Raw genomic sequence first — 13728 nt, 5'->3', positions numbered from 1 at the left:
TTGAATGGGAAGTTTCTGTGCTAAGGTTTTTGCATGTACCAGCTGCTCCTGTCATATTGGCTGGTGGAGGCTGAAAGTTGCTGTTGGAAAGGCCGTGGAGATTTATTGCTGTGTGCACAGTGCAGGGATTCAGGAGCTGAGGCTCACTGAGTAAAGGGTAGGGATGCAGATCCTGGTGTGGGTGTGGCCTTTCCTGAGGCCCCACCACTCATTGCTATAGCTCGGTTGGTGCCGGTTGAGTGGGCTTGGGCCCGTTGGAGAAGGAGATGGGTTGTTTAGGCCCTTTCCAGGTTGATGGGTCTGCACTTGGTAATGATGAGTAGAAGATAGATAAGGCTTGGGTTTGTTCTTGGGTCTTAAAAAAAAAAACAAGGTGATCATCTCTTGTTCAACAAATTGTGACGAAAGGTATTTTGTCATAATAATTAATTTTTAACTTTTGATATTCATGGAGTCATACAGCGCTGAAACAGGCTCTTTCGACCCAACTCATCCACCATACTTATCGACACTAATGTTATTGCCTGCATTAGGCCCAATCTCTATCTGCTTTTCCTATCCAAGTACCTGTGCAAATGGCTTTTAAACATTGTAATACTGCCTTTGTTATAGATAACCACTGACCTCTGCATGGAAAAGCTTACCCTTTAGATCTCCTTTACCTTTCTCCCCTCTCACCTTAACCCTGTGCCCTTTAACTCCCCTGCTGTGGGAGAAAGACTCTGACTGTATCTATGTCATTTGCAATTGTCTAACTCTTTATAAGGTGGCCTCTCAGCTTCTACGTTTCAGAGAGAATAAACCCAGCCTATCCAATCTCATTTTGCTTAAAGCTGGCAATGGGAGAGTTTTGGGTTGCAGGAATAACAGATTACCATCCATTGAGCTGCAAGAATTAAAGTTTGAGGAACATAATAATTGCTGCTCCTTCTGTTACCTTTCTACAATGTTTCCAGTAGAACACCATCACCTCCTCTACACCTCATAACCACTCTGGGATCTTATCTAAGATCCATTCCTATTGTTAGGGGCTAACTGATGTTTTATATAAGTTTGGGGCAAGTTTGTAAAGAGCCCAGCAGTAGGTGGAGGGCCTATAAAAAGTATTCACCCTCCCCCCCCCCCCCACCTTATAAGTTTTCACATTTTATTGTTTTACAACATTGAATCACAGTGGACTTAATTTAGCTTTTTTGACACTGATCAACAGAAAAAGACTTTTGTGTCAAAGTGAAAACAGATCTGTACAAAGTAATCTAAATTAATTACAACTAGAAAACATAAAATAATTAATTGCATAAGTATTCACCTCCCCTTTAATATGACACACTAAATCATCACTGGTGTAGCCATTTGGTTTTAAAAGTCACATAATTAGTTAAATGAAGAATCTGTTTTTGGAGACTTGTGTACAGTCAAGGTGTTTCAATTGATTGTAGTAAAAATACACCTGTATCTGGAAGGTCCACCTGCTGGTGAGTCAGTATCCTGGCAAAAACTACACCATGAAGACAAAGGAATTTGCCAAGCAACTCTGCGAAAAGGTTATTGAAAAGCACAAGTCAGGAGATGGATTCAGGAAAATTTCCAGGTCACTGAATATCCCTTGGAGTACAGTTAAGTCAATCATCAAGAAATGGAAAGAATATGGCACAGCTGTAAATCTGCCCAGAGCAGGCTGTCCTCAAAAACTAATGCAAGAAGGGGACTAGTGAGGGAGGCCACCAGGATACTTATGACAACACTGGAGGTATTACACGCTTCAGTGGCTGAGATGGGAGAGACTTCGCATGCAACAACTGTTGCCCGGGTGCTTCACCAGTCGCAGCTTTATGAGTGAGTGTCAAAGAGAAACCCACTGTTGAAAAAAATTCACACAAAATCTCGGCTAGAGTTTGCCAGAAGGTATGTGGGAGACTCTGGAGGCAGTTGGAAGAAGGTTCTATAGTCTGATGAAACCAAAATAGAGCTTTCTGGCTATCAGACTGAATGCTATGTTTGGCGTAAGTCAAACACCACACATCATCAAAAACACACCAACTCTACCGTGAAGCATGGTGATCGCTGCATCATGCTGTGGGAATGTTTCACTGCAGCAGGCCCTGGAAGGCTTGTGAAGGTAGAGGGTAAAATGAATGCAGCAAAATACAGGGAAATCCTGGAGGAAAGCTTAATGAAGTCTGCAAGAGAACTGTGACTTGGGAGAAAATTTGTTTTCCAACAAGACAATGACCCCAAGCATAAAGCCAAAGCTACACAGGAATGGCTTAAAAGCAACGAAGTTAATGTCCTGGAGTGACCAAGTCAGAGTCCAGACCTCAATCCAACTGAGAGTTTGTGGCCAGATTTGGAAAGGGCTGTTCACTCACGATCCCCATGCAATCTGACAGAGCTTGAACAATTTTGTAAAGAAGTATGGGGAAAAATTGACGAAGGGTCTCGGCCTGAAACGTTGACTGTACCTCTTCCTAGAGATGCTGCCTGGCCTGCTGCGTTCACCAGCAACTTTGATGTGTGTTGCTTTGTGGGGAAAAATTGTAGTGTCTATATGTGCAAAGATGATAAAGACCTATCGACACAGACTCAAGGCTGTAATTGCTGTCAAAGGTATATCTACTAAAGACTGACATGAAGGGGATGAATACTTATGCAATCAATTACTTTGTTTTTATATTTGTGATTAATTTAGATCACTTTGTAGAGATCTGATTTCACTTTGACACGAAAGAGTCTTTTTCTATTGATCAGTGTCAAAAGAAAACAAATTAAATCCACTGTGATTCAATGTTGTAAAACATGGCAACTTGCAAAGGGGCGTGAATACTTTTTACAGGCACTGTATATAATTTTAACAGCTCCTCAGTTTCCTAAACACGAGATTCTGCAGATGCTGAAAATCCAGAGCAACACACGCACACGCAACGTGCTGGAGGAATAAACAGTCGACGTTTTGAGCTGAAAACCTTCTTGATCCTGTTCCAGACCTGATGAAGGGTCTCTGCCCAATATGTCAACTGCTTATTCCTTTCCATAGATTCTGCCTGAATTCTTTAGTTTTTAAAATAAAATTTCTTAGATATACAGCCTGGTAACAGGTCTTTCCAGTCTGTTGAACGGATGCTGTCCAATTATGTCCATGTGACTGATTAGCCTATGTCTTTGGACTGTGGGAGGAAACCAGAGCACCCGGAGGAAACCCATGCAGTCACAGGGGAGAACATACAAACTCCTTACAGACGGCGGTGGGAATTAAACCTGGGTCGCTGGTGCTGTAAAGTGTTGGGCTAACCACGATGCTCTCGTGCCACTCCAAGTTCCTCCAGCATTTTAAACGTGTCACTCCTCAATTTCCTGCCACCGTCAAGGATGAACTGACTGCAGACGTTGCCGGTCTCCTGTTCACAGACACCCCTTAGAAGCGTATCATTAAGTTGCTGTTCAAAAGTTATTTCTGCTTTGATGTAATGTTGAGAATTTTTATAGTGAGTTTACATTAGAGAGATCAATGGATGATGCCAAGAGTGCGGAATATACTAGAATCTGTTAAAATGAAAGTTTTTCAGGGAGGTGGAAAATAACAATAGGGTCAATGGAATGGAAGTAATTTCTGAGGTTATAATCAGCTGAATACATGGATGTGTGGTGTTTAGAAGTAGATAAGATGCCATGCAAGGAGATACTCAATAGAAATGGAGCAAGTGGCTTGCTGATAATTTATGGTTGTGGATAGTGGGCAAGTATAAGTGGTCATTTGTGGATCAGCAGTGGGACGCTGCCGGGATTGGAGCTCGGTATGTAGGTCCGTGCTGTGGATGAGAAGTGCAGGCTATCCAGGCTTATTAGCACGAAGATGGCTGGCAATGTCAGTGGCAAGGAGGCTGCCGAGAAACTTTAGGCCCGAGGAAAGCTAAGTGAAAGGGTGTGGATGTGGCAGGTGGAACAAGGGTTGGAAAGACGTGAGTCTATCTGCTTTGGTCGAGAGCACAGGAAAGCATTTTTCAAATGTAAGGGATTGAAGGATAGGGGCATCCTGGTACACGAGTCACTGAAACAGAGGCCCAGCAATCAAATTGGAAGGCCAAGGTTGTGTTACCATTATTGTTCGAGGAATTGAGTACAAAAGTGATGATATTTTGTATTACTTAGTGCTGGTGAGAGCACATAGAATATCATGCTGGTTTGCCATCTTACAGGAGGCTATATCTGTGGCTGAGAGAATGCACCAGAGGTTTGGCATGTATTCTGGGGTGGGTGTGAGTTTCCTTTTGTGAGTAAGGGTTAAGTTAAGCAAACTGTCTGAAACTCTCTGGAGTTGAGGAGAATGAGAGGTGTTCTCACTGAAACAGACCAGGTCCTTGCATGCTCTGACAGGGTACACACTGGGATTATGTGACCTCAAACTGAGGACTTTAGAAACCGGGCTCAATGTTTAAAGTGAAAAAGGCCAATTAGTTAGGACAGAGATGAGAAATTTCTTTATGCAGAAGGGAACAAATCTTTGTAATTCTTCATACAAGGGGGTTGTGGGAACTTAATTGCCAAGTGTATATATAAGCCAAACATCAATAGATTTCTTTGATGCCAAACCAGTCAAGTGTTATGAGGTTATTGCAGGAAAGTGGAACTGAAATCACAGATCTTTTTGGATGGTAGAGCATGTGGGAGGGGCTGCTTGACCAAGTCCTGTATACTTTTCTTTGTGTTTCAAGAGGACAGCAGGGTGTGTGGAGCTTTAACATAAGAAGAAGGATTTTATTTGGAATAGTGATCTGCCTGGGGCAATCTCAACATGGAAAGGTTTTATTTTAATAGGATTGATGGTGGCAACAAAGGGGGAAATCAAATCAAGCAGGTTTATGAAAATGTGAAGAATGTTGAAAACACTCAGCAGGTCAGGCAGCGTCTATAAAGGAAGAAGCAGGGCACCAACTGTTCATCTGAACTGAGAAAGGTGAGAAATTGAACGTTTTGGGTGCAGAGAAGGGAGAGGGGTGCAGAGAACGAAGAGCATGTCCTATAAATGAGGGAGACTCCTAAATGTCGAATGGGGAAGTCCAGGGCACAGCTTCAGAATAGAAGGAGGTCTTTTTAAAGCGGATGACGAATTTCTTTAGCTAGAGGGTAGTGAATCTGTGGGAGTCACAGGCAGCTGTGGAAGCCAAGTCATTGGGTTTATTTAAAACAGAAGTTGATAGTTTCTTGATTAGTCAGGGCGTCAAAGATTACAGGGAGAAGGCAGCAGAATGGGGTTGGGAGGGATAATAAATCAGTCATTTTGGGATGGTGGAGCTTGATGGGCCGAATGGCCTAATTCTGATCCTATGTCTTGGTGCTGGCTGAGAGAAAAAAAGTGAAGGCTTGTTCACTTTTGTTTGGAGGAGGTATAAAGAGAAGACAAATGAGTTGGAAGAGAGGTGGATGGAATTAAAAAAAATACCTGGAGCTGTTGGAAATCTGAAAGTACTGGAGGTACCCACCAGATCACGCAATGTCCGTGGAGAAAGGAAAACAGAGTTAATAACCTTCCACTGGCCAGTTCTGACACAAACTGGAAAAACTGGTTATCTGGAATAGTAGAATTCATCGTTGAGTCCTGCAGGCTGTATTGTGGCTTAACAGAAGGTGAGGTAGTATCCTTCAAGCTTATGGAGAGCAGGCTCTGCTGGAGCAGTGCAGGAGGCCGGAGACAGAGGTGCCAAGATGTGAGGGACTCGGCAGGTCACCTGGAGGGGAAGGGGGCAGAAGCCAGAATAGGAGAGTTAGTGGGGGGGGGGGGGGGGGGGAGGAGAGTACAAGATGACAGGTGAATCCCGGTCAGAGGGTTCCGAACCCTTTTTTATGCAGTAGACCCCCACCTGTGGACCCCAGGTTGGAAGGGGGAAGACAGGAGTGCAGGGTGATTCCTCCTCCTTCAGCCCTTCACCTATCACACCTCAGCGTCTCCCATCATCCCATCTTCTGGCCCCCTCCTTTCCAGTCCTGATGAAGGGTCGCAGCCTGTTTATTCCCCTTCATGGAGCTACCTGACCTGCTGAGTTCCTCTAGCACTGCGTGTGTGTTGTTCACGGTTTCCAGCATCACTTGTGTCTCAGAATTGGAAGGATGCTTTTCCAAGAAGACCAAGATGAAAAGTGGGTGTCGACAGCCTGAGAGAGCTAGCAACTGTTCTGTTTAAGCAGAGAAGTGAATTCATAAAACAATATGTTATTCACTACTCTGTTCAGAGATTGGAAAAACTGCCCTGCAAGGAAATGCAAAACCTGGAGAGGGAGGGCAAAAGGTGTTCAGAAAGGAAAACTAACTGACGAATGTGTTAAATTGTTCATATTTACAGAGATGGATGTGAATTTAAATAAGATATTTAATAGGTGAAATCCAGCAACCAGCTGTGGTGCCTCATCCAAGCCTATGTTGGCTACCAATTTCTGAAAGTATTACGCGTGCAGTGGTGTGGCTGTGTTACAGAGCTAGTCTATTGGATTAGTAATGTGGAGAAACAGAGTCAAATCCCTCCAGAATTTAAATTCAATTAAATAAGAATCTAGGATGCAGATGTAGTGACAGTGACAGTAACCATGACACTGCTAGATCGTCATAACAACCTGTCCCTTGGAGGGGTGATATTTGCCGTCCTGACCCAGTCTGGCAGAGGTATCCACAATGTGGTTGATTCTTCACTGTTCTTTGGAAAAACCAACACTGTGACTCCGTTCAGTGTGCTCAAGAGGCTACTTTGCCATTAGCTTTCAAAGCAGAATTGCTTTGAATGTTGCTGGGACTTGAGGCACTGAGTTCTGGAGAGAGACTGAACAGGTCGGAACTTTAAGCATTGCAGGAAAGGGTGATATTATAAAAGTGTGTAAAATTGCAATCGGGTGAATGCACATGTGATGAGCGTAAGAGAACTAAATCATACCAGCACACAGATGAAGGGGTTAACTAGAGCAAGTTCGAGCTTAATCAGAAGACATCGTAATGCTGTGTTTTCAAGTGCAGGCTTGATTCAAGTAGGGAGTCTGAAGTGGGGCAGCCAGGAGTGGATCAGCTTGAAACCGGATGCCAGCATTGGAGGGGGCAGAAAACTCATGGACTGTAGTGGAGGCATGGTAGGGCAGTGAGAGCAAGGTGAATGGACAAATGGGGCTGGTTGTGAGTTGGGATGCGCTTTCAGGAAGTATATTGGTTTATGGTAAATGAGTAAATCGGTTTATGTGCTCATGAGTCAGAAAATACACAATCACACGCTCTGGTTGCCATACCTCCACGGTATTGTAATGAGTGACATGTGTTGGTATACTGAATGCACACCTCTGACACCCTGAGCTCCAGTCCAGTCTGTGTTCCAACTTCCCACAGAAATCTGCGTTCGTGGGTTACTGTAAATTGCTCCTAGAGTAGGTAGGGTGGGCAGCTGGTGGCCTTGTGGGAAAGACTAGTTCACGGAGGACTAGGGGGAGTATGGGATTGATGAGAATATTCTGAGAGCTGGAATGTAGATTCCGTGGGCTAAATGGCCTCCAGTATCACAAGAGAACTGTTCAAGCCCAAAGGGTGATGGAGGCCTGGACAGTGATTCATGGCCTGGGGCTGATGGTGGTGGAAGCAGTTTGTTCAGAGTCAAAGCCGAGTGCATTGTCACGTTGTCAAAGGTAGGTTCTTGAGGAGTAGGTGTGTTAAAGGTTACAAGGAGAATGGGGTTGAGGGATGTAAATCAGCTGTCCTCGAATGGCTGAGCAGAGGCAGTGGTGGGAATGGCTTAATTCTGCTCTGAGGTCTTGTGGTCTGAAAGCTTACTTGTAGCAGAATACGGGCACATAGCATCAGATACACAGTCTTCAGAAGAAAGACATGAACTGTTGGAAGTCACCGGTCCAGTTGCAGTGATGATCTGATTCATTCTGGGGTTGGATTGCGCACTGAGTTTTAGAGCATTCTGATTTAATTTTGGATGCAAGGGGGAGTGAGGAAAATAAGAGAGCAACACAGAACTTTGTTAGTGAATCAAACCCCTTAATTATTGGCACTGCTTAGAGGCTGACTATATTGTTATATAGACCAGGGTGCAATGGAAGTCCAGTCTCACCTGAAGCGCTCAGAGTAAGTGGAATACACTCAGTGGCCTCTTTATTAGTACCTCCTTTACCTGATAAAGTGGCCACTGGTGTATATTTGTGATCTTCTGCTGCTGTTGCCCAACCACTTCAAGGTTTGGCATGTTGTGCCTCAAGAGATGCTCTTCTGTACACTACTATTGTAACACGTAGTTATTTGAATTCCCTTTGCCTACCTGTGATCTTTAACCAGTCTGGCCATTCTCCTCTGACATCTCTCATTAGCAAGGTGTTTTCATCCACACATCTGCCACTCACTGGATTTTTTTTTGGTTTTGTTTTTCACACCATTCTCTGTAAACTGTTGGGACTGTTGTGCAAGATCAGCAGTTTCTGAGATACTCAAACCTCCCCATCTGGCACCAACAATCATTCCACAGTCAATCATTTGGATCACATTTCTTCCCCATTCTGATGTTTGGTCTGAACAACTGACTGAACCTCATGACCATGTCTGTATGCTTTTATGCACTGCGTTGCTGCCACATAATTAGCTGATTAGATATTTGCATTAATGAGCAGGTATATAGGTGTACCTAATAAAATGGCCTCTGAATGTATGTGGTAATTAAAAAAAACAACACTCAATACAGTGAGCACGTAAACAATGGAATGGTGTGGAGTATCGTTCTTCATTAGAATCTGACCAATAGGATTTAAAGGGAAGATGGATAAAGAGCTTAAGGAGGAAAGGAATAGAGCGAAGTGTTGAATGGCAAAGGAAAGATGCATAAGCACTGGCCTCGTGTGGTTTCTGAGTTTCAATGCCCCTAGGAAACAAAGGGTTAAGAAACACGCACAAAATGCTGGAGGAACTCAGCAGGTCAGGCAGCATCTGTGGAAATGAATAAACAGTTGTCGTTTTGGGCCGAGACCCTTCCGCAGGACCCGAAAGGAAGGCAGAGGGAAGATGTCGGAATATAAAGGTGGGGGTGGGGAATGAGGACAAGTTACAAGGAGGTAGGTGAATCCGGCTGGGATGGAAAGATAAAGGGCTGTTGAAGAAGGAGACTGATAGGAGAGGAGAGTGGACCATAGGAGAAAGGGAAGGAGGGGGGGATCCAGGGGGAGGTGATATGCAGATGAGAAGAGGTAAAATGCCTGAGTGGGAAATGGAAGAAGAGGAGAGGAAGAAGGTAATTTTTTTTTTTACGGAAGGAGAACTTGATATTCATGCCATTAGGTTGGAGGCTACCCAGACGGAATATACGGTGTTGCTCGTCCACCATTTCTTGGCACAACAGGAGGCCGTGGACTGACATGTTGAAACGGGACTGGGAATCAGAATTAAAATGTTTGGCCACCAGGAAGTTCAGCTTTAGGTGGATGGAGCGGAGGTGCTCGATGAGGTGGTCCCTCAGTTTACGATGGGTCTCACCAGTGTCGAGGAGGAGCAGCAGGCACAACAGGCAGCTTCGCAGGTGAAGTGTTGTCTCACCTGGAAAGACTCTTTAGAACCCTGAGTGGAGGTGAATGAGCAGGCGTAGCACTGAGGCTGCTTGCTGAGGTAAGTGCCAGGAGGGATATTAGTCAGGAGAGACGCATGTTCGAAGGAATCACAGGGAATGATCCCTGTGGAAAGTGGCAGGGGCGTGTAAGGATGTGTTTAGTGATAGGATCCCTTTGGAGATGGTTGAAGATGCGGAGGATGATGTGTTGGATGCAGAGGCTCATGAGGTGGTAGGTAAGGACAAGAAGAACTCTATCATTGTTGAGGCAGTGGGAAGATGGGGTGAGTGCAGAAGTATGGGAAATGGAGGAGATGCAGGTGAGGGCAGCATCAATGGTGGAGGGAGGGAAGCACTATTTTTTGAAGGAGGGAAGAAAAGCCACAGCCTGGGAACAGATGCTGCAGAGGCGAAGGAAGTGAGCGAAGGAAATAGCATTTTTACAGGAGACAGGGTGGGAAGAGGTATAGTCAAGATGACTGGGAATCAGTAAGTTTATAAACATGTTGGTTGACTGTTTGTCTCCTAAGATGGAGACAGAGAGATTGAGAAAGGGAAGGGAGGTGTCGGAAATGGACCAAGTGAATTTAAGGGTAGGGTGGAAGTTAGGGGCAAAGTTGATGAAATTGACAAGCTCAGCACGGGTGCCTGGAACAGCACCAATGCAGTCGTCAATGCAGCAGAGGAGGAGGTGGGGGGGGGGGTGTTATCGGGGAAGGCTTGGGAAGTAGGCTGTTCTATGTGGCCATCTGAAACACCCTTGCTCATGGTTGGAGTTCCAGTCAACCTGGGGTCTCGGGCATGACTCTGAGTAGCTGATTTGATCCAGTTATAAGTAAATGGGGCGTCAGTGTGCTCCTGGAGTTGACAAATGACTTGTCAGTGCAGTACTGGTGTCAGCACTCCCACCATGTACTTGACTGGCAATAAATGTCACAAGCTGTCACACTATTTGGAATATGTTCCTCACAGGGCCACTGTACTCCTCCTTAAAACAAATGTAAATTACACAGCATCTTCTGCTCCCACAGGTGTTATGTTCATGAATGGAACACAACAGTGTGTAGTGTTATGACACAGGCCTGTATACTCCAATTCCTGCTCTAATTTTAAATGCATCTATAAGCTAATGATAAAACCCTTCACTCCCTCTATTATTTGTGGCATCTCTCCATAAACATCTGTTAAGGCTGCTTGCATTCAGGGCAGTTACGGAGGCCCATACCAGTAATTGTTTCCATATTTGTGTAGAAGGCAGAACGATGCTGAGTCACCGCGTGCTGACGGGTGTCAGTGGATCCCATGTGACTGTTAAAAAGAGGCATGCAGTATTATGTAATGCAAAGTGTACTGTCATAGTTTTCTTTCTGGAGGTGCCGCCTTCCTTTTAACTCCCATTTGTTCCTGCTCGTCGACACTATTGGTGTCCCTAGTTTCACTGTATTCCTCTCTTTCTGAGGAAGTTGTTTCAGTTTATCTTCAGTCTCTTCCCCACTGTTTATACAACTTGCTCCCCTTTTCAGTCTCCCCCTGTTTAGCCCAGTAATTCTTCAGAAGTGAGTTTGCTAGACTAGACACAGCTAGCCCAGGTAATTTGACCCAGTTAATCTCAAGGAGTCTTTTTTTATACTTCACTCCAGTCTTGTGTCCAACTCTTTTCACCAGATCCTACTCGTCTATACATCTAACCCACATCTGCCTGCAGTGTTTGCTTTTCTTAGGGAAGTAAGCTACACGTCCTAAATCCACTCAGTGGAAGAACAATCAAGCTTGCTCATCAGGCAGTTCATTAAGATCTGAAGATGTGAGCTAGTCATTTCTACTAGGCTTCGTGTGGTTAACGAGTACGCAGCAGCCAGGGATAATGGCATGTTCTCTGGCCCTGTGTGACAGGTATGGAGCCGGAGGAAGGCATTTCCTGTAGCACAGGTCATGTATTGATGACAATGAGTGATCTGATAGGAGTTTTTGGAATATTAAGGGAAGTGGATAGGCTAGAGAGAGAGAGGAGTTATTGCTACTGGTTAGGAAGTTGAAAAATTAGGGCGGGATTTCTCAAGAGCAAAGTTAGAAGCATTTTTCTGTTCTGCGAGAGGTAAAATTTGCAACTCACTTTGACAGAGAGCAGTGAAATGTTTGCTAATTTTAAAACTGAGATTGATAGACTTGTTTGCAGGAGTTATTGAAGGATATGGGGGAAGGGCTGGTGGTGAGGAACAAGATCAGAGAAAGCTGCATTACGCAATTCAGTCAGTATCGGAGTTGAGAGAGTCACTGTGAGTGAAGTTTGGATTATTGCATGGGTAGGTGGAGTATGGAGGCTATGGTCCAGGTGTGGGTCAATGAGAATAATAGTTCAGCATAGACTTAGATGGGCCGCAAAGCCCACTTCTGTGCTGTAGTACTGTATGACTGTAACTGTAACCAAGACGATAAAACTTTTCAAGTTCAGTTCACAATGTGTCTCTTTTTGTTTTCAGTGGGCGAGGAGCAAATCAGCTCAATAGGAAGAGGACTGTGTGTACTACTAGGCATCTCTGTAGAGGACACCCAGAAGGACATTGAATACATGTGAGTGCATTAAAAAACCAAGTGTTCTGGTGCTTCAGAAAAAAAGACATGTTGTTGCAAACCCGAATGATTATTGACCATTAATATTTAATGTTGGTAATACAATATTATGCCACTCAAAGGCTTTCAATTGAAAATGTATTTACTTATTTAAGGTGTCTTCCTCAGCAAGATGTCTCTTTCCTTTCATTTTCCAAAAGAATTCAGTTAACTATCCCACCAGCTCGGTTAACAATTTTGTGTCCTATCATTTGTTGCTAATGTTCTCAATCCGATTCTTGTTTATGTGCAAAGCCCAGCAGTTCTCTTCATTTTCCTTAAAGCTGCTATTTAAAAAAATATATATCCTTTGTCTTTAAGCCATTCCAAATAAATGAACGATTGAACCAAAATGGAACAGATTGAGTAGAAGTCGAAGTTCTTTTACAAACAAGGATTTAAAGTAGAAACACGAGGTTCTGCAGATGCTGCAAACCCAGAGCAAGATGCTGGAGGAGCTCAGCAGGTCAGGCAGCATCTGTGGAAAGGAATAAAGAGCTGATGTTTCAGGCCGAGACCCTGCATAAGGAATTTAAAGAGATTTAAAGTCGACTGTTTTGAAATCACTTACTTTAAATTCATTGAAAAGTCAAAGGAGGGGTGTGTCGTATTGACTTGCTTATAAAAACACGGGATGTGGGGATTATCAACAAGGGAATCAATAAACATACCAGCAATGAGCCACCACCTTCACCTACTGCAGTCGTTCTGGTCGAGGTATTCCTGTGGTACTGTTGGGTAGGAAGTTCCAAGAGGTTGGCTGGTGATATACTTCCAAGAGAAGATGCTAAGCAAGTTGGAGGGGAACCTACAGGGTATGGCATTCCCTTGGGCCGCCTGCCCATGTCGTTCCTGATGGTAATGGTCCTCGATGTGGGGAGCTGATATCAGAGTAGTCCAAGTGCATTTTGCAGATGGTGAATATTGCAGCCTCCATGCACTTTTGGTGGAGTAAGGAAATGTTTAGGTGGTGGCTGGTGTTCTCCTCCTGTCTTGTCCATGTGCCTGCTCAGTAATGTGAGGAACCAGAGAGAGAATTGAACCAATGTCTTCACTTCAACACAATGAATGAGAGAATGTCCAGGCAAATGATTCAGCTGAAGGTTGGGTTGAGGTAGTTGACCTGAGGCTGAGGAATTGTTAGCATTGAAGTGATTGACTTCCAAGAATCACAGCCACTTAATTTTAGCACATAGGTCAGCTCCTGCCAGGTGGCAGATTTCCCTCTGATTCCCATTACCTTCAGTAATGCTCAGAGCAATTGGTGCGTTTAGTTCAACAAACGTTGTCTCGGGCAGCAGGAGGAACTCTGCCCTCCTGCAGTCAGTGCAATCTGAAGTAGACGGTGCTTCAGTCTAACATCCCACCCAAAGGACCTCACCTTTGACACGAAAGCATTCCCCCGGTGCTGAAGTGATGACATCAGCCCTGATTTTCGTGTTAGGGCCAGGGGAGAGGTGCAGGTGACCCTAATGCAAACCGGGCAGGTACCAGTTTTATTCCTCAATGTGGCTTTGTGTGTGTGTGGTTTTTTTTTTCAAAAAAAAAAGCTAACTGTC

The 13728-nt window shown here is 44.4% G+C and overlaps 1 protein-coding gene across 2 annotated transcripts in view; it reads left to right on the top strand.

Moving 5' to 3' along the window:
• The window catches only part of dtd1 (D-aminoacyl-tRNA deacylase 1), a 174566-nt gene that overhangs the window by 3222 nt on the left and 157616 nt on the right, over positions 1-13728 (top strand). For both annotated transcript variants that reach the window (XM_072265590.1, XM_072265592.1), the window contains exon 2: positions 12040-12130. In XM_072265590.1, coding sequence (XP_072121691.1) covers positions 12040-12130 — 91 coding nt within the window. The remainder of the gene's footprint in view (positions 1-12039; positions 12131-13728) is intronic.

Source organism: Mobula birostris, chromosome 8 (genome assembly GCF_030028105.1).
Source record: "Mobula birostris isolate sMobBir1 chromosome 8, sMobBir1.hap1, whole genome shotgun sequence".
Taxonomy (NCBI): Eukaryota; Metazoa; Chordata; class Chondrichthyes; order Myliobatiformes; family Myliobatidae; genus Mobula; species Mobula birostris.
Note: the sequence above shows the minus strand (reverse complement) of the source record. Positions and strands in the feature narration are given on the sequence as shown.